The sequence below is a fragment of the Bubalus kerabau genome, chromosome 21, assembly GCF_029407905.1.
Source record: "Bubalus kerabau isolate K-KA32 ecotype Philippines breed swamp buffalo chromosome 21, PCC_UOA_SB_1v2, whole genome shotgun sequence".
In the NCBI taxonomy this organism is placed as follows: domain Eukaryota; kingdom Metazoa; phylum Chordata; class Mammalia; order Artiodactyla; family Bovidae; genus Bubalus; species Bubalus kerabau.
In genome coordinates this window covers 26,993,412-27,015,904 of record NC_073644.1, presented here as the reverse complement: position 1 = coordinate 27,015,904, position 22,493 = coordinate 26,993,412, and the positions used below count along the sequence as shown (strand labels likewise).

The following is a 22,493-nucleotide window of genomic DNA, read 5'->3' as shown; positions in this document are numbered from 1 at the left end:
TTCCCATCATATAATCCATAAGTTAATGTGATTCCAATTATAACTCTAATAAAAAAAATAACCTAAAACTCAAAAGGAAATATAAGATTAGGGGATTCATCATAATAGATAATCAAAACTCATTACACAGGTTTATTAATGTAAACATTAAGTATTGAGATAAAGATGTTAATTAGAGGAAACAAAAAGAGAATAGAAAGAGAGATACACAAAAAACAATAAGGAAGCCCCTTAGTGACATAGGTGGTTCAATATTAATATTTAAATAAATGCTCTAAATTACAAGTTCAAGTAGCCATAGTACAAAGCTAATGTCAGTATTTTTTTAAATGTTAATTATGAAAACTTACAGTTTTTTCTAAAGCAGTTAATTCATTTTTTGATGACTTTGTTTCTCTCAATACTTTGGTCACTGCCTCTTCATTCTCCTCAATATTAATATTAATATCTTGTATTGATGTACAGTAGACATTGAACAGATTGTTAAGTTTATCTATCTCTTTCCTAAGAGAAAAAACACAGTTGACTTTATCCACATTGAAGGGGAAACTATATTTTAAATTATGTTTGAATTTGCTCCTGACTTAACAATATAGATCAATGGAATTTATCTATTCCTAAAGGCTTTTCAACCCAAAAGAGCTCCTGAAAAGTACTACTTAAATATAAAGAAGTAAATCGGGAGGAAAAAAAAATTTATGTTTCTGATGGAAAGACCTGAAAAAAAAGTGAATGATTTGTAAATTTTTAAAATAAGCTACCAGTTGATTTGATTTCAAGTGAGAGACCTAGGAAGCACCTTTGATTCAGAGCCTGGATAGTACGGGGATGGAAAGGCAATTTAAAAAAAGCAGAAAAATTGTAAAGTTAAAAAAATAAAATTAAATTAAAAAAAATTAAAAAGCAGAAAAAAAGAAGAGAAGAAGCAGTAAAAGTGGACAGACCATACATTATTAAAGCTCTGGGACGTCCTAGACAGTCCAGTGTTTAAGACTTCTTCTTCCAGTGCAATAGGGTGCGGGTTTGATCCCTGGTCACGGAGCTAATATCCTACATGCCTCACAGCCAAAGAACAAAACCATAAAACAGGAACAATATTGTATCAAATTCAGTAAAACTTTTAAAATAGTCCATATCAAGAGTGGTGGGAAGGGGTGGGAGGTGGGAGGGAGGTAAAGAGGGAGGGACACATGGATACCTGTGGTTGACTCATGCTGATGTGTGACAGAGGCCAACACAATATTATGAAGCAATTTTCCTTCAATTCAAAACAAATAAGTATGGGGGAAAATGGTACACATTAAAAAAATCTTTAAAAAATTAAAAAAATATATAAACCTCTGGTTTACTGTCTTGCCTCCCTGACAGTCACAGTAGCAAAAAGGAGTAAACCGCAGTTCAGGAAAACAAGGGGCTTACTTAAGGAAAAGTAATTGCTGAGGAGATTTTTGTTCCTAGGCGACCTTTCACAAAAAAGACCAGTGTCGATCTGTAAAACTACATAATCCTTTATCTTATCTGGTAGGAAGAAAACACGTTCCAAATATAAAAGTCACTTTAAAGTATGGTCTTATAGTGCATGAAATTAATATGGTGAATGCATGAGAAAATATGAAATGCATGAAAAATGCATAAAAAATATGGTGAGAAAATGACAAAAATATCATTTGCAGAAAATATTAGCAAGTTATACAGGTAAGCCTAACTTTTTTAAGAAACCATAAGCAAAATAATAGAGTGGTAGATTTACCTGAAACCCATATAAGAGATTAAAGAGTAAATCATTTGCATTTAATAAAATTCTACAATGCAAAATGGAATGGAAAAATTACCCAATAGACAAACAAGCAGATAAGACAAACAAGAATTCACAAGAGAATAAATGCTAGTGACCAATAAATATATGGTGTGCTTATTGAATTCGCCCAGCCTCTCATGCACTAACTCTAATTTTAGGAGTAGAGTCAAATTAAACTGAAAGATATAATCTTAGAACAGAAATCAAAATTAAAGCAACAAACAAATGAGCAAGAAGATTCTTCTTTACCCTTTCAAACCTGGAGAGTACAAGTTTCCTATCAGAATTCTATTGATCTTCCAGATCAATAATGAGTGGTTAGGAGTCTCAGCATTTAAAACATACATGTGTGGTTCAATTTTCTTCATTTGAAGTTAATTTTTCTTCTCTCAGTGTTATCCATTTCCCAGTGCAGATAATAAACTATAGATTTTGACTGAGCAAGAAGTGAGCAGTCACCCTGCCCCGTGAAATGCAGGAACTAAGTATTATCTTAGTTATCTCTATTTCTTAAAAACTAATGTGATCGACTCCTCAGCCTTTCAAGAATTTTTCAGTGCAAAAGTTGCCCCCACTGATACTTCAGATTTCATTATTCTCATATTTGCTAAATCAGAAATAAATTTAGAAGAATAAAATGGGATGAATCATTTTACCTTTAAAGAATTACTATAAAGTAGAGCAATCAAGATACAAAAGAATATATGTTTTTTTTCATTTATACAGAATTCAAGAACAGACCAAACTAACCATGGTGATAGAAGTCAGAATGGTACTTACCTCTTTCAGGGAAAAGTATGAACTGAGAAGGAAAATTTAAAAAAAAATTCTATATGCTAGAAACTTTTTATATCTTAACCTGAGGCATGGTGATATGAATGAATATACATATACATGTAGATAAAAATCATCAATCTATGCATTTGATAGCACATATAATTGTGTTTCTATATGCCTACTCATTTTCAACAAACTAAAAAAATAGTGAAGGGAAATTAAACATACCTTTAACATTTTACTTAGTAAATCATTTATGACTCACTAATGCTTATAACAGAATTTTTAGAAAATATGATTAAATGAGAAGAAAATTAACAAGTAAGTTATATGGTGTAATAAATAATATTAAGGAATTAATAAAAATATGCCTTTGGGCCCTATTTATATATTATCTATAAATATCACCAGCTAATTTTTATATCCAAAACTGAGAAGCAAAAATTTTAGAAAATGTTACAAGATGTAGAATGTTTCATTTGTAATTAATATGCACTAACATCGGTTTCCACCAAACAGATTAATGAAATGTTGATTATACATATAGTGTATATGTACAGAGACAGAAATAGATAAATGATTAAAATAAGAGAGAGATATAGACACATAATCAACAGCTTCAAGATATGTAAATTAAGAAAAAGAGTATAGAAAATTGAAAGCATTACAGTCTCAAATGAAGTTCCTGCCTCCACTTCTTGGCCATATAACTTTGTAGGTTTGTCTAACTGACTTTGACCTTAGTCATTTGACTTGCTGTAGTGATTTGAATGTTACCAAAAAAGGATGCAATCAGAGACTTACAAAGTTCATGTCTGAGTGTGCCTGCTTGCTCTTACTCCTCTCCCGTTATCCTGAGAATATTTCTAACAGACTGGAGAAACAGGGTAGAGTCAAATCTCCCCAGTTGTCTCAGCTGAGGCTTTACTATATTGGTGGCAAATCAGAAAACATCTCGAGGAGGGGAAGATCCCCTGGAGAAGGGCATGGCAACCCACACCAGTACTCTTGCCTTCAGAATTCCATGGACAGAGAAACCTGGTGGGCTGCAGTCCATAGGGTAGCATAGAGTTGGTTGGAGATGACTGAAGCAACTTAGCACAGCACAAGGCTTTCCTAGATCAGCGGAAAATTGGAAAACATATGTAACTGAATGACAGTGCAAATATAACAAATCAGGTGAGTTATGAAAATGATTGCATTCATTATATAATATGTTTTGAGAGAGGACAAGATGATGGAGTAGAAAGACCCTGAGCTTACCTCCTCTTGTGAGCACACCAAAATCACCACCAGCTACAGAACGACCATCAGTGTGAAAGACCAACCTACCAAAAAATTTCTTCTACAACTAAAGACATAAAGAAGGAATCACACTGAGATGAGTAGAAGGAGCAGACTAGTGATAGAGTCAATTACCATACCCCTGGGAGGCTGTCCCACAAACTGGAGCATAATTACACTGCAGAGACTCTCCTAAAAGAATAACAGGTCTGAGCCCCCCATCAACCTCCTCAGCCTGGGAGTCCTGCACCAGGAAGACCTTCCCAGAGCATTTGGCTTGGAAGGCCAAGGGGGCTGACCTTTGGGAGTCCCAGAGAACTGAGAGAAATGCAGATTTCACTCTTAAATGGCACACACAAAACCTCACGCACTGTGGGACCCAGGGCAGAAAAAGTAATTTGAAAGGATCCTAGGCCAGACCTACACGTTAATCTTAGAGAGTCTCACAGAGGCAACTGCAGCCCACCCTAGGAGCAAAGACACGGGTGGCAGCAATTTGGAGAGTTCCATCTACCATGAGGACACTGGTACTAGCAACTACCATTGTGGAATCCTCTTTTTAGCTCATAAGCACCAAGACCTACCCCCACCCAACAGCCTTTATGTGCCAATACTGAGACAGCTCAAGACAATCATCTAACTGGGCAGGGACACAGTTTCATCCATCAGGAGAGAGCTGCCTAAGACCCCTGAGCCCTCAGCCCCCTCTGGAAATGGCTATGCCTTCCAGAAGGCCTAGGACTCAACTCTAACACTAGTGGGCAGGCACAAGTCCCAGAATCCCCAGGGCCCTGGTCCTGCCCTCCAGGGAGCCTTCTCTAGCCTCTGGACCAGCCTCATCCACCACAGAGTAGACATCAGACTCAAGAAAGTCAAGACCCAGCATCATGTAGACCTAGCCTGCCCATCAGCAGCCCAAAACTTGCCCTGGAACCAACTGGACCCTGACCCTGCCTATTAGGAGACTAACACAAGCTTGAGGATACCCTAGTTCCCATGCTCAACTGTGTCAGTCACCACTGCTTCCACCAGTGATCTAACACCAGCTCTGTGATCCCTGGGTCCTGCAACCAGACTCCACAATCTAGCTCTGCCCATTGGTAGGCTGGAACTGAGCCCAAGACCTGGCTCCACCCACCTGTGGGCAGGCAACAACCAGAGAACAACTTTTGGACTGTGATTCTGCCCACCAGTGAACATGCACTAGCCCCAGGAATCCCTGAGTTTCCATAGTCAGTGAACTAATGACCCAGTCTCAGCAACTGGCAGTCATCACCCTCTACACAAGGCAGAACTTGCCAACCCATCAGAGAGGGGCCCAGAAAAGCTTATCAGTGTGCCCCAAACAAGCAGCCCACCACAGCAGAAGGACCCATGCAGCCTTCATAGGGAAATCCCCTAGAGCATTTAGTTTGGGTGATGAGAGGGGAGTGTGCTACTGGGATGCATAAGACATATACAAAAGGTCACTTCTACAAAGTCAGGAAATGTAACCAACCTACCAGATACATAGAAAAACAAACAAACAGCAATTTAGGGGAAATGAGGAGACAGAATTCCAAACAAGGAACAAGATTAAATCCTAAATGAAGAACTAAGTGAAGTGGAGCTAGGCAATCTATCTTAGAAGGAGTTAAAAGTAGTGACTGTAAAGATGGTCACAAAACTTGGAAGAAGAATGGATCTACAGAGCAAGAAGTTAGAAGTTTTGAAAAGAGAGAAAATCTAAAGCACAACCAAACTGAGATGAAAAATACATAAATGGAAATGCAAAATATACCAGAATGAATCAATAAATGTCTAAATGATACAGAGGTGTGGGTCAGTGAGCTAGAATACAAAGGAGTGGAAATCACTGGTGGTGAACAGAAAAAAGAAAAAAAGAATGAGAAGAAATGAGAACAATTTTATAGACCTCTGAAACAATAGCAAGTGCATTAATATTCACATTATAGGTGTTCTGGAAGGAGAAAAGAGAAAGATGCTGAGAACATATTTGAATAAATAATAGCTGAAAACCTCCCAACCATGAAAAATGAAACAGACATCCAACTCCAGGAATAAAAGAAAGTACCAAACAGGATTAACTCAAAAAGAAACACACCGAGACACACTGTAATTAAAACTGTAAAATTTAAGATCAAGTTGTTATTTAATCACTAAATTATGTCCGATTCTTTTATGACCCCATGGGCTATAGTTCGCCAGGCTCCTCTGACCATGGAATTTTCACAGGAAGAATACTTGAGTAGGTTGTCATTTCCTTCTCCAGGAGATCTTCCCAACCCAGAGATCGATCCCATGCCTCCTGCATTGTCAAGGGAATTCTTTACCACTGAGCCATCTAGGAAGCCCATATAGAGAAAATATTAAAAAGCAACAAGGGAAAAGCAACAAATAACATATAAGGCAACTCCCATAAGGCTATCAGGTGACTTTTCAATAGAAACTTCACAGGCCAGAAGGAGTGGCATGATATATTTAAAGTGATGAAAGAAAAAACTACAATAAAAAATACTGAGCAAGGCTCTCATTCAGATTGGATGAACAGATAGAAAACCAAGCCTAAAAGAGTTGAGTATCACAAACCAGCCTTGAAAGAAATGTAAAAGTAACTTTTCTAAGCAAACAAGAAAAGGCCACAATTAAATACATAAAAATTACAAAATGAAAAAGGGAATTCAGTTCAGTTCAGTCGCTCAGTCGTGTCTGACTCTTTGTGACCCCATGAATCACAGCACGCCAGGCCTCCCTGTCCATCACCAACTCCCGGAGCTCACCCAGACTCACATCCATCGAGTCAGTGATGCCATCCAGCCATCTCATCCTCTGTCATCCCCTTCTCTTCCTGCCCCCAATCCCTCCCAGAATCAGAGTCTTTTCCAATGAGTCAACTCTTCGCATCAGGTGGCCAAAATACTGGAGTTTCAGCTTTAGCATCATTCCCTCCAAAGAAATTCCAGGGCTAATCTCCTTCAGAATGGACTGGTTGGATCTCCTTGCAGTCCAAGGGACTCTCAAGAGTCTTCTCCAATACCACAGTTCAAAAGCATCAATTCTTTGGTGCTCAGCCTTCTTCACAGTCCACCTCTCACATCCATACATGACCACAGGAAAAACCATAGCCTTGACTAGACGAACCTTTGTTGGCAAAGTAATGTCTCTGCTTTTGAATATGCTATCTAGGTTGGTCATAACTTTCCTTCCAAGGAGTAAGTGTCTTTTAATTTCATGGCTGCAGTCACCATCTGCAGTGATTTTGGAGCACCCCCAAAAATAAAGTCTGACACTGTTTCCACTGTTTTCCCATCTATTTCCCATGAAGTGCAATCATACGGTAAAGGTAGAAATCATCTACACACAAGTTACTAGAAATGTTAAAAGCAATATAACAAAATACATTCACAATCAATAGCTAAGGAACATACAAAATAATTAGATGGAAAATATGATACCAAAAACAGTAACTGTGAGGTGGGAGAGCATATGCAGATTTCTTTACAAGCATTTGGAAGTAAGGGATCAGCAACTTTTAACAGTCAAGTATAAAGATATAGATGGCTATAGGAAATGCCCAGGTAAACCACAAACCAAAATTTATGATGGCTATAAACATAAAAAAGAAAAAAGAAATCCAAACATAACACTAAGGATAGTCATCAATTATAAGAGAACAAGGTAAGAATAAAGGGACAAAAAAATCTATAAAAACAATCCCAAAACAATGAACAAAATAGCAAAAGATACACAAGTAAGCATATATTGAAACAGACATCAGATATGAGAAAATATAAACATCTTAATAAATGCATGTTATCCAGATCACAGGATAATGTATAAATATTTGTTCTTTATTTTACTTACATTTATTTGACTCTAGCTCCATAATGAATGTGACTTTTTCTATACTAAATGATTGATAAGTTTGAATAAATAAAGACTTTTATATCACACAGAAACATAAATAATTTAAAGCCAAACTAAGAACTAGATGGATGTTGTAAAATTCAAATACATCAGAAATGTAATAAAAAGTCAATAATACACAAAATATAATTAATCTATGTTCATTTAAAATATTCCAGGCTATTAGAAAGCAAATAAATATGAGTTAATTAATGAGATGCTATGTTTATAATTAACACAAGGCTATATAATTTATTCTTATACTATCCCATTCTGGAATACTTTTTCAAATAGTAACTCTTTTACATTGTTAGCAGGGATATATATTATTATAGCATATCCATAGGCGATTTGACAATATGTATGAAGAGCTTTAAAATGACAGAGAAAAATACTGCTTTAGGAATTCATACACAAGTAGTTTAACATATGTAAAAGACATATATTTTAATTTATGTATTAACTTGGTAATAAGACAGATGTGGAAATTTGGATAATTTCCTTTCTCTTTATCTGAATTTCTTATACAGGAATATATATCACATTTTAATTAATATTTTCCCTTTAAATGCCATAAAAAACATATGTGGAAAATACTTACTTGTAGGCAGCCATGCTTATTTCATCATCACGAATATCCCTTTCCATTTCTATTCTGTTTTGTTTAACTCTGAGTTTGGCTTTTTCAAGATTGTCTATGGCTTCTAGAAGTTCTCCGTGAACTTGTTTGTATATTTCCATTACCTAGAAATAAAAATATGTATGCTAACATAAGCACTTAATGGCTAATTAAAATAATCAGACCACATAAAGATCAGAGAAAGGTTTTAGAGTAGTTCTGATGTAGATTATAAACATTCTTTATATTGATTTTTGTTCCCTATTTAGTCTATTGTTTAGCACAGCAGAGTTTCAGATTCGTATATACCCTGACAGGCATCAATACTAGGGATGTACAAAGTTACTGGAGAAAATAACTTCACTATCCCACTTAATATGACCAAAATAAAATCATTATCTTTTCACCTACAAAAACTAAGACTTTTTATTTGCTCTTGTTGGTCAAATACTTCATTGTAAAAAAATCATACAACACCAACGAAAAAATGAAAAATGAAAAAATCACTTATAATCTTCTCACTCATAAATAGCCATTATTATCTTCATGCAAGGGTCCAAAACATTCCATTTTTATTGTTTTCATTAATTATTAGAGATCATAAACCTCCCTTCTCTCTCTAGCTCTCGCTTCTCTGTCAGACTGAAGGGAAAGGGTGGTTGTAGCTGTCGTGGTTGGAAGGAACGACTGTTCAGAATGTCCTGTTGGGAAGCTACAGGGTGAGGAGAAGAAGGTACTAGGTAGTGAGCAGTCCTTTCACCAGGGGCCAAGTGGTGGATCAACACGAAGCAGTATACTCCTAAATAAAGCAACAATTTTCATTAATATCAGTTTTATTTCATTGTATTAGTTTCATTGTGAAAGGAACATTTAACATGATTGTCTGTCCTTTAACAAATTTTCCAGTGTACAAGATCCCCTGGAGAAGGAAATGGCAACCCACTCCAGTATTCCTGCCTGGGAAATCCCATACAGAGGAGCCTGGTAGGCTACAGTCCATGGTGGCACAGAGTCCAACAACAAAGTGTACAACGCAGTAAACTGTAGGCATTGTGATGTGCAGCAGACCTCTAGAACTTACTCATCTTGCGTAACTAAATCTTCATATCCACTGAAAGACAGCTCTCCATCTCCCCTCAAGTCCCTACCAATCAACCTCTCTGCTTCTACAAAGGTAACTATTATAGATATCTTATACAAGTGGAATCATGCAGTATTCATCTGTGACCTCTTTAGTACTTAGCATAATAATGCTCTCCAGGTTCATCCATGTTGTCACATATGGCAGTTTTCCTTCTTTTTTTTAAGGCTGAATCATATTCTGCTGCATGCATACATCACATACATTTTAGAATTAGCTTGTCAAGCTCCACAAAGAGACCTGTTGAGATTTTGTGACTGCATTCAATTTACAGAGCATTTTGGAGAGAATGTTACAAAACTTAGCATTTTAAGGCATTAACATCATTTATTGATATAGCACTTCTCAAACTCTCAGAAATATTCATAGTTTTCTTAATAGAGGCTGGGCATGTCATTTGTTACATTTATTCTAGATATTTTATATTTTATGCTCTAATGAATGCTATTTTTAAGTAAACTTTTTTTTCAGATTTGTTTCTGGTATATAGGAACATATGGATTTAAAAATTTACCTTTGTATTCAACTGTAATTCATCTGTGGACTTGTTTAAAGTTCATGTATACATAATTACATAATCTGTACAGCAAAGGAAACCATCAACAAAACAAAAAGACAACCTACCCAATAGGAGAAGGTATTTGCAAATCATATATTCAATATGAGGTTAATATCCAAATATATAAAGAACTTATACATCTCAACAGCAAAAAAACCAAACAACTCAATTTAAAAATGGGCAAAGGGGATAAACAATAAGTCCTACTGTATAGCACAAGGAACTATATTCAATATTCTGTGATAAGCTGTAATGGAAAAGAATAAAAAAAAGAATATATATGTATGTACACATTAACTGCATCATTTTGATGTACAGCAGAAATTAATACAACATTGTAAATCAACCATAATTTTTAAAAATGGCAAAAGGGCTGAACAGACTTCTTTGGGGGGTCCTGTCGTCTTGTTACATGCTTTTTTAAATTCTTATTAGGGTATAATTGATTTACAATGTTGCATGAGTTTCAGGTGGACAGCAGTAAACATTTTTCAGAAGAAGATATACAGATGACCAATAGGCACATACATGAAAAAGTGTTCAACATTACTAACTATTATGGAAATGAAAAAATTAACACAGTGATATTTTACCTCATGACCATGATGATGGTTATTATATATACAAAAAAAAAAAAGATGAAATAACATGTGTTGAGAGAATGTGGAGAAAAGAGAACTCTGTGAACTGTTAGTGGGAATGTAAATTAGTGCAGCCACTATGGAAAACAGTAGGGAGACACCTCAAATAATTAAGAAGAGGACTAGGATATGACCAGCTAGTCCACTTTGGGGTATTAACCCAAGTTATGTGAAAACACTAATTTGAAAAGATATATGCACCCTTGTGTTCACTGCACCACTATTTATAATAGCCACACAATCGAAGATTCCATCAAGGAATGAATGCATAAAGAGATGTGGTATATAGAATGAATACTTGTTGCTGTTGTTCAGTCGCTAAGTCATATCTGACTCTTTGCAACATGAACTGCAGCACACCAGGCTTCCCTGTCCTGAAGGGACTATCTCCCTGAGTTTGCTCAAACTCATGTCCATTGAGTTAGTGATGCCATCTAACCATCTCATCCTCTGTCACCCCCTTCTCCTCTTGCCCTCAATCTTTCCCAACATCAGGATCATTTCTAATGAGTTGGTTCCTTGCATTAGGTGGCCAAAGTACTGGAACTTCAGCTGCATTACCAGTCCTTCCAAAGAATATTCAGGGTTGATTTCCTTTAGGATTGACTGGTTTGAAAGCATACTACTCAATCACAAAAAAAAGAAAGAAATCTTGCCATTTGTGACAACATGGAAGACCTTGAGGGTATTATGCTAAGAGAAATAAGTCACATGGAGAAAAGACAAATATCATATGATTTAGCTCATATGCAGAATATAAAAAACAAACAAAAATATTCAAATAAGTGAACAAACCAAACCAAAACAAACATGTAGGTACAGACAACAGAGAGAAAGGGGAGGCAAAATGGGCAAAATGTGTTAACTATATGATGATGGATGAAATACATCATGTTTAAGAGAAAAAAAAGAGAAGGCACAAATAAATATCAGGAATGAAAAAGGAGACCACTACATATCCCCAGTGGCTAAGTAATAAAGAATCTGCCTGCAATGCAGTAGACTTGCAGGAGACATGGGTTCTATCCCTGGATCAGAAAGATTCCCTAGAGTAGGAAATGGCATCCCACTCCAGTATTCTTGCCTGCAAAATCCCATGGACATAGAAGCCTGGCGGGCTGAAGTCCATAGGGTCACAAAACAGTCAGACACGACTGAGCAACTAAACAACAACATGTTCTATAGACTTATAGGAAAGAAAATAGGCTTCCCTGGTAACTCAGCTGATAAAGAATCCGCCTGCAATGCAGGAGACTCCAGTTCGATTCCTGCGTTGGGAAGTACTCCTGGAGAAGGATAGGCTACCCACTGCAGTATTCTTGGGCTTCCCTGGTGGCTCAGATGGTTAAGAATCTGCCTGCAATGCAGGAGACCTGGGTTTGATCCCTGAGTTAGGAAGATCCCCTGGAGGAGGGCATGGCAACCCACTCCGGCATTTGCAACTGGAGAATCCTCATGGACAAAGGGGCCTGGTGGGCTACAGTCCATGGGGTTGCAAAGAGCCAGACAGAAGTGAAGAATTAAGCACAGTACAGCATAGGAAACAAAAGAATACTAAGAAAGTCTCTGTTCCAAAAAAGTGCAAAATTTTGATGAAATGGACATAATCTTATAAAACTAGAAATAACCAAAATGGACACAGGAATAAATAGAATATCTAAAGAGTCTTATTGAGGAAATTGAATTTGTAATTAAAAACCTTTCCAAAACAAACAAAAAACAAAACTGGAAAACTTTAGCTAGATGCCATAAATAATCTTAGTCTTTTGCAAACTCTTCCAGATAGTAGAGAAAGAAGAAATACTCCCAAGTTACCTTTAAATCTGCTGCTGCTGCTGCTAAGTCACTTCAGTCATGTCTGACTCTGTGCGACCCCATAGATGGCAGCCCACCAGGCTCCCCCGTCCCTGGGATTCTCCAGGCAAGAACACTGGAGTGGGTTGCCATTTCCTTCTCCAATGCATGAAAGTAAAAAGTGAAAGTGAAGTCGCTCAGTCGTGTCGGACCCTCAGCGACCCCATGGACTGCAGCCTACCAGGCTCCTCCATCCATGGGATTTTCCAGGCAAGAGTACTGGAGTGGGGTGCCATTGCCTTCTCCTAGCAAACCCTTAAAAACAAAACCTGACAAGGACAGTATTAAACAATTATACTATTTTCTTATTCATGAACTTAGACTTAATCCCCTAGCAAATAATTAGCAAATCAAATCTAGCAACATCTTGAGTAAGATGTAACATCTTCCTGAATATAAAAAAAAATTTTTTAATGCTTCCCCTTTGAAACCTGGACTGTGACAATGATGCAAAATATTACCACTTACAGTCAGCAATGCAGGAGACCTGGGTTCAATCCCTGTCAGGAAGATTCCCTGCAGAAGGACATGGCTACCCACTCCAATATTCTTGCCTGGAGAATTCCACAGACATAGGATTCTGGAGGGCATGGGGTCCCAAAGAGGCATACACAACTGAGCAATTAATACTTCACTTCAGTCACTGGAGATCTTGGCCAAGAAAGGGCCAAGCCTTATTAAAAGCAATACAGTAAAATGTATACAGATTATGAACAGAAAGAAATAAAACTGTACTTGAGTTGAGTGAGTGAGTGAGAGTTGTTCAACGTGTCTGCCTCTTTGCGGCCCCATGGACTATAGCCCACAGGGCTACTCTGTCCATGGGATTCTCGAGAATGCTGGAGTGGGTTGCCATGCCCTTCTCCAGGGGATGATCCTGACCTAGAGATCAAACCCGGGTCTCCCACACTGCAGTCAAATTCTTTATCATCTGAGCCAACAGGGAGGCAAAACTGTTCTTCAGTTCAGTTCAGTCAATCAATCGTGTCTGACTCTTTGCTACCCCATGGACTGCAGGACGCCAGGCTTCCCTATTCATCACCAACTCCCGGAGTTTACTCAAACTCATGTCCATTGAGTCAGTAATGGCATCCAACCATCTCATCCTCTGTCATCCCCTTCTCCTCCTGCCCTCAATCTTTCCCAGCATCAGGGTCTTTTCTAATGAGTACGTTCTTTGCATCAGGTGGCCAAAGTGTTGGAGCTTCATCTTCAGCATCACTCCATCCAAAGAATATTCAGGGTTGGAAGATTCAGGATTTAGGATGGACTGCTTGGATATACTTGCCGTCCAAGGGACTCTCAAGAGTCTCCTCCAACACCACAGTTCAAAAGCATCAATTATTTGGTGCTCAGCTTTTTTATACTCCAGTTCTCACATCCATACATGACTGCTGGAAAAACCATACCTTTGACTAGATGGACCTTTGTAGGCAAAGTAATATCTCTGGTTTTTAATATGCTGTCTAGGATAGTCATTTCTTTTCTCTCAAGGAGCAAGCATCTTTTAATTTCACAGCTGCAGTCATCATCTGCAGTGATTTTGGAGCCCAGGACAGTAAAGTCAGTCACTGTTTCCATTGTTTCCCCATCTATTTGCCATGAAGTGATGGGATTGGATGCCATGATATTAGTTTTTTGAATGTTGAGTTTTAAGCCAGCTTTTTCACTTTCCTCTTTCACTTTCATCAAGAGGCACTTTAGTTCCTTGTTCCTTTCTGCCATAAGGGTGGTGTCATCTGCATATCTGAGGTTACTGATATTTTTCCTGGCAATCTTGATTCCAGCTTGTGCTTCATCCAGTCTGGCAATTTGCATGATGTACTCTGCTTATATGTTAAATAAAGAGTGTGACAATATAAAGCCTGGACGTATTCCTTTCCCAATTTGGAACCAGTTCGTTGTTCTACATCCAGTTTTAACGGTTGCTTCTTGACCTGCATACGGACTTCTCTGGAGGCAGGTAAGGTGATCTGGTATTCCCATCTCTTGAAGAATTTTCCACAGTTTGTTGTGATCTAGACAGTCAAAGGCTTTGGCGTAGTCAATAAAGCAGAAGTAGATATTTTTCTGGAATTCTCCTGTTTTTCTATTATCCAATGGATGTTGGCAATTTGACTCTGGTACCTCTGCCTTTTCTAAATCCAGCATGAACATCTAGAAGTTCTCTGTTCACGTACTGTTGAAGCCAGGCTTGGAGAATTTTGAGTATTACTTTGCTAGCCTGTGAGATGAGTGTAATTGTGTGGTAGTTTGAACATTCTTTGGCATTGCCTTTCTTTGGGTTGGATGAGAAAACTGACCTATTCCAGTCCTGTAGCCACTGATGAGTTTTCCAAATTTGCTGGCATATTGTATATGGCACTTTAACAGCATCATCTTTTAATGATTTTAAATACCTCAACTGGAATTTGATTACCTCCACTAGCTTTGTTCATAGTGATGCTTCCTACGGCCCACTTGACTTTGCATTCCAGGATATCTGGCTCTAGGTGAGTGATCACACCTTCATGGTTTTTTGGGTCATGAAGATCTTTGTTGTATACTTCTGTGTATTCTTGCCACCTCTTCTAAATATCTTCTGCTTCTGTTAGGTCCATATCATTTCTGTCTTTTATCGTGCTCATCTTTGCATGAAATGTTCCCTTGGTATCTCTAATTTTCTTGAAGAGTTCTCAAGTCTTTCCCATTCTATTGTTTTCTTCTATTTCTTTGCACTGACCACTGAGGAAGTCTTTCTTATCTCTCCTTGCTATTCTTTGGAATTTTGCATTCAGATGGGTATATCTTTCCTTTTCGCCTTTGCCTTTAGCTGTCTCTTCTTTTCTTTTTGTAAGCCCTCCTCAGACAACCATTTTGCCTCTTTGCATTTCTTTTTCTTGCAGATGGTTTTGATCACTGCCTACTATACAATGTCACAAAACTCTGGCCATATTTCTTAAGGCACTCTGTCAGATCTAATCCCTTGAATCTGTTTGTCACTTTCACTGTATAATCCTAAGTAATTTGATATATGTCATACCTGAATGGTCTAGTGGTTTTCCCTACTTCCTTCAATTGAAGTCTGAATTTGGCAATAAGGAGTTCATGGTCTGTGCCACAGTCAGCTCCCGGTCTTGTTTTTGCTGACTGTATATAGCTTCTCCATCTTCGACTACAAAGAATATAATCAATCTGATTTTGGTATTAACCATCTGGTGATGTCTATGTGTAGATTCCTGTCTTGTGTCGTTGGAAGAGGGTCTTTGCTATGACCAGTGCGTTCTCTTGGCAAAACTCTGTCAGCCTTTACCCTGCTTCATTTTGTACTCCAAGGCCAAACTTGCCTGTTACTCCAGGTACCTCTTGACTTCCTACTTTTGCATTCCAGTTCACTATGATGATAAGGGCATCTTTTTTGGTGTTAGTTCTAGAAAGTCCTATAAGTCATCAGAGAACAGTTTAAATTCAGGTTCTTTGGCATTAGTGGTTGGGGCATAGACTTGGATTACTGTGATATTGAATGGCTTGCCTTGGAAACGAACAGAGATCATTCTGTCATTTTTGAGCCTGCACTCAAGTACAGTATTTAGGACTCTTCTGTTGACTATGAGGGCTACTCTATTTCTTCTAAGGGATTCTTGCCCACAGGGGTAGATATAATAGTCATCTGAGTTAAATTCACCCATTCCAGTCCATTTTAGTTCACTGATTCCTAAAATGTTGATGTTCACTCTTGCCATCTCCTGTTTGACCACTTCCAATTTACCTTGATTCATGGACCTAACAGTCCAGGTTCCTATGCAATAGTGTTATTTATGTTCACATTAATTTTTAGAATAGCACAGATTTTAGTAAACTCTACAAGATTTTCCTTTAGGCACAGGAATGCAGGGCTATACACTCAAGCAGAGAGCAAGGATTATACCAAGATGATGAGATAAGCAAAAACAGAGCTCAGGAAATTTACACCATGAAAGGAAGAAAAGCAAGAAATAACTCCCTGTATCCAATCTGTCCTGTTGGTATTGCTGGGGTGATCTCAGGTTCGGGAGTTTTGCTTATATCATATGAGGCAAATTCATATGGAAAGCTCCTTGGCTGGCTCATTGTGGGAGTGGTTCAGCTGTCCCACATGCATACTCTCTATATTGATGTTAACAATATTTCTGTGGCTCCACTGTGTTATGTGACTAAGCTGCTTGTAGAATCTGAAAGTCACCTTAAGCCACTGAGGTTGGTTTGCAATGTACTGAGGCTCAAGCACATTGACAAGAGGTCTTGCATTATTTAAGTAGCTGGGTTACTTCAGCAGGCCTCTAGTTAAGGTCTCAGTCAAGACAGCAGAGTAAAACAGAAAAATCAAAGCTTTATTACAAACAAAACTCTATCTTACACTTCCCCGAGCCCCTAGCAATCTAATTTGCTTTCTGTCTTTATGGATTTACCTATTCTGGATATTTCAGGTAAATGAAATCATATAATATGTGATCTTTTGTGTCTGGCTTATTTATTTAGCATAATGTTTTGAAGTTTATCCATGTTGTGATCTGTACCAGTATTTCATTCTTTTTATGACTGACTACTACTCCATGGTATGGTTGTATCACATTTTGTTTAGTCATACATCAATTGATGGGCACTGGAATGATTTTGCTTTTTGTCTATTGTAGACAGTGCTGTTAAGCACATTTCTGCACAAGGTTTTGTTTTTTAACATCAGTTTTCAATTCTTTAGGGGTATATATCTTGGCTTGGAGTTGCTAAAGCATATGTTAACTCTGTTTTACTTTTTTAGGAAACACCAAGCTGTTTTCTACAGTGGCTGCACCATTTTACGTTCAGCAAAGTACAATGGTTCGAGTTTCTCTACATCCTCACCCAAACTGGTTATTTTACACTCTATTTTTAATCGCATCCTAATGGGCATGAGTAGTTACATCATTGTAGTTTTGGTTTGAATTTTCCTGATGGCTAATGATGTTGAGCATCTGTCACTTCATGTGTTTGCTGCTCATTTCTGTCTTTCAGAGATACATCTACTTCAGTCTTTTGTCCATTTTAAAATGGGGTGTTTATCTTTTTTAGTTGTTGAAATATAAAAGTTCTTCATATATTCTGGGTACTACATGTTTTTAAGATGTCAGTAGTACCCAAAGCTATCTTCAGATGAAATGCAACCTCTGATGAAGTCTCAAAGAGCTCTTTGCAGAAATGGAAAAGCCTATTTTAACATTCATATGAAATTGCAGGGGGAGTCCTCAGGTAGCCAGAACAGTCTTGAAAAGGAAGGGCACCTTAGAGAACTCACACTTTCTGATTTTAAAACTTACTACAAATCTGTAGGAAGATATATTAATATAGAATTAGTATATATTAATATAACTATATAATTAGTATATATTAGTACAAAATTAATATATAATTAGTATATACATTAAAATAAAATTATATATAATTTGCAATATTTTCTCTCATTCTGTAGGTTGTTTTTTTACCCTTTTGATAGTGTACTTAGCTGTACAAAAGGTTTTAATTTTGATGAAGTCCAGTTTCTCTAATGTTGCTTATGCTTTTAGTGTCATATCTAAATCCATTCTCAAATTCTAGGTCATAAAGATTTATCCACAAGTTTCCTTTTAAGAGTTTTATAGTTTTAGTTGTTATGTGTAAAGTTCTGATCTATTTTAAATTAATTTTTGTATGTGCTAGGAAGCAGAGGTCCAACTTTACTCTTTGAATGCATGTGGATATCCAATGTCCCAATACCATGTATTGAAGAGACTACTCATTTCAACAAACGGTCTTGGCACCCTTGTCAAAATCAACTAACCACAGATATATTGGTTTATTTCTAGAGTCTCAACACTACTCCACTGAACTACTTTCCTGTATTTATTAAATGATACTCATTTTTGCTTCTTAAAGCTTTGTAGTTAGTTTTGAAATCAGAAGCAGTGAATTCTCTAAGGTGTCCTTCCTTTTCAAGACTGTTTTGGCTATTTGCGACCTCCTACAACTTCAAATGAATGTTAGAATAGGCTTTCCCATTTCTGCAAAAAGCTCTTTGAGACTGTCAGAAACTCCATTTAATCTGAAGATAGCTATGGGTACTGCTGACATCTAAACAATATTAAGTCAAATCTGTGAACATGGGTTACTTTTCTGTTCATTTAAGTCTAATTTAATTGATTTCAGCAAAATATTATAGTTTTTAGTGAACAAGTCTTTCAGCTTATTGGTTAAATTTATTCATACTTTATCAAAGAAAACTTTTCTTATTTATTTATTTATTATTATTATTTTTTTTTTTTTTTACTTTACAATATTGTATTGGTTTTGCCATACATCAACATGAATCCACCACGGGTGTACATGTGTTCCCCATCCTGAACCCCCCTCCCACCTCCCTCCCTATCCCATCCCTCTGGGTCATCCCAGTGCACCAGCCCCAGGCTTCCTGTATCCTGCATTGAACCTGGACTGGCGATTCGTTTCTTATATGATATTATACATGTTTTAATGCCATTCTCCCAAATCATCCCCCCATTCCCTCTCCCACAGAGTCCAAAAGACTGTTCTATACATCTGTGTCTCTTTTGCTGTCTCACATACAGGGTTGTCGTTACCATCTTTCTAAATTCCATATATATATGTTAGTATACTGTATTGGTATTTTTCTTTCTGGCTTACTTCACTCTGTATAAATAGGCTCCAGTTTCATCCACCTCATTAGAACTGATTCAAATGTATTCTTTTTAATGGCTGAGTAATACTCCATTGTGTATATGTACCACAGCTTTTTTATCCATTCATCTGCTGATGGACATCTAGGTTGCTTCCATGTCCTGGCTATTATAAACAGTGCTTTCTTAATTTCATTTTTGTATTGTTCACAACTAGTATATGAAAATACAACTGAGTTTTGTATTGAACTTGAATCTACAACTTTGTTAAACTTGTTTTTACTCTATAGTTTGTTTTGTGAATTTTTCACAATTTTTTATATAGAAGAATGTGTCTTCTGCAAATAATTTTACTTCTTTTCCAGCCTAGATCTTTTTATTTATTTTTCTTGCCTATCTGCTTTATTAAAAGATCATTTATTTAAATGTTAATCTCATCCAAAAAGATAAAAAACTTCACAAAACGCCTAGAATAATATCTGATCAAAACCTGAGTATCCTGGCCCAGTCAAGTTTACAGAAAATATTAACCATCAGAGCCCCACTGATAAGCTCTACACAAAGGTTACTATTTTCTTGATCTGCCAGAATACATTTTTAAATTTTCCTCCCATTCACCATATGGTCAATACTGAATTTAGATTGATTATATTCTTTGCAGCCAAAGATGGAGAAACTCTATAGTCAGCAAAAACAAGATTGGGAGCTTACTGTGGCTCACATCATGAACTTCTAATTGCAAAGTTCAGACTTAAATTGAAGAAAGCAGGGAAAACCACTAGACCATTCAGGTATGACATATATCAAAACAGTTAGGATAATACAGTGAAACTGACAAATAGATTCAAGGGATTAGATCTGATAGACAGAGTACCTGAAGAACTATGGCCAGAGGTTCATGACACTATATAGGAGTCAGTGAACAAGACCATCTGCAAGAAAAAGAAATACAAAAAGGCAAAATGGTTGTCTGAAGAGGCCTTAAAAATAGCTGAGAAAAGAAGAGACATGAAGGACAAAGGAGGAAAGTAAAGATATACCCATCTGAATGCGAAATTCCAAAGAATAGCAAGGAGAGATAAAAAAGACTTCCTCAACGGTCAGTGCAAAGAAATAGAGGAAAACAATAGAATGGGAAAGACTAGAGAACTCTTCAAGAAAATTAGAGATACCAAGGGAACATTTCATGCAAAGATGAGCACCATAAAGGACAGAAATGGTATGGCCCTAACAGAAGCAGATGATATTTAGAAGAGGTGGCAAGAATACACAGAAGTGTACAACAAAGATCTTCATAACACAGAAAGCCATGAAGGTGTGATCACTCACCTAGAGCCAGATATTCTGGAATGCAAAGTCAAGTGGGCCGTAGGAAGCATCACCATGAACAAAGCTAGTGGAGGTGACTGAATTCCAGTTGAGCTATTTCAAATCTGAAAAGATGCTGCGACAGTGCTGCACTCAGTATTGCCAGCAAATTTGGAAAACTCATCAGTGGTCACAAGACTGGAGAAGGTCAGCTTTCATTCCAGTCCCAAAGAAGGGCAATGCCAAAGAATGTCCAAACTACCACACAATTTCAGTTATCTCACACACTAGCAAAGTAATGCTCAAAATTCTCCAAGAGAAGCTTCAACAGTATGTGAATGGAGAACTTCCAGATGTTCAAGCTGAATTTAGAAAAAGCAGAGGAACCAGAGATCAAATTCTCAACATCCGCTGGATCATAAGAAAAGCAAGAGAATTCCAGAAAAACATCTACTTCTGCTTCATTGATTATGCCAAAGCCTTTGACTGCCTAGATCACAAAAATCTGTGGAAAATTCTTCAAGCGATCGGAATACCAGATCACCTTACCTGCCTCCTGAGAAATCTGTATGCAGGTCAAAAAGCAACAGTTATAACTGGACATGAAACAAAGAACTGGTTCCAAATTGGGAACGGAGTATGTCAAAGCTGTATACTGTCACCCTGCTTATTTAACTTATATGCAGAGTACATCGAGCAAAATGCTGGGCTGGATGAAGCACAAGCTGGAATCAAGATTGCCAGGAGAAATATCAATAACCTCAGATTTGCAGATGACACTACCCTTATGGCAGAAAGTGAAGAGGAATTAAAGAGCCTCTTGATGAAAGTGAAAGAGAAGTTTGAAAAAGTTGGCTTAAAAGTCAACTTTCAAAAAACTAAGATCATGGCATCCAGTGCCATCACTTCATGGCAAATAGATGGGGAAACAATGGAAACAGTGACTGACTTTATTTTCTTGGGCTCCAAAATCACTGCAGATGATGACTGCAGCCATGAAATTAAAAGACGCTTGCTCCTTGGAAGAAAAGCAATGACCATCCTAGACAGCATATTAAAAAGCAGAGACCGTACTTTGTAAACAAAGGTCCATTTAGTCAAAGTTATGGTTTTTCCATTAGCCATGTATGGATGTGTGAATGTTGGACCATAAAGAAATCTGAGCGCTGAAGAATTGATGCTTTTGAACCGTGGTGTTGGAGGAGACTCTTGAGAGTCCCTTGGACTGCAAGGAGATCCAAGCAGTCAGTCCTCAAGGAAATTAGTCCTGAATATTTATTGGAAGGACTGATGCTGAAGCTAAAACTCCAATACTTTGGCCACCTGATGCGAAGAACTGACTCATTGGAAAAGATCCTGATTCTGGAAAAGTTTGAAGGTGGGAGGAGAAGGTGACAACAGAGGATGAGATGGTTGATGGCATCATCGACTCAATGGACATGAGTTTAAGTGAGCTCCGGGAGTTCACGACAGACAGGGAAGCCTGGTGTGCTGTAGTCCATGGGGTCGCAAAGAGTTGGACACGACTCTTTGAGTGAACTGAACTGAACCCTTTCACAAGTGTGATCTTCAACAACTGTGCTTTCCCTCCCTAGGCAATATCTATGTCCACTATCAGGGAGAAACACACTAAAATTACTTGAGGGATACCAATTCACACACCTATTGACAAAATGTAAAGTATCACAACACAACCTTGACAAAAATGTAAGGTGTAACAGTTAGGATTGGGTTTGTCTGTAGGAGAAAGAAGTCAAATGAACAAGACTGCAGTTTCTTTTTCTCCCCCAGAAATGGATACAGGGCCCCGTCTGCCTTTCTATTCAGCCATCGTGGATACCGGCCTCCATTCTCAAGGCTGCCCTGTGCTATAAAACGTGCGTCAGGACCGCAGCTGTCATATCGGGCTTGCTGCAAGTTTACAAAACGGCTGAATACAAA

General features: G+C 37.6%; 1 protein-coding gene across 1 annotated transcript in view; it reads right to left on the bottom strand.

Moving 5' to 3' along the window:
* The window catches only part of CCDC178 (coiled-coil domain containing 178), a 387,324-nt gene that overhangs the window by 305,417 nt on the left and 59,414 nt on the right, over positions 1–22,493 (bottom strand). The window contains exons 9-10 of the mRNA XM_055558994.1: positions 8,367–8,509; positions 351–504 (exon numbers count right to left, since the gene is read on the bottom strand). Of these exons, the coding sequence (XP_055414969.1) occupies positions 351–504; positions 8,367–8,509 (297 nt within the window). The remainder of the gene's footprint in view (positions 1–350; positions 505–8,366; positions 8,510–22,493) is intronic.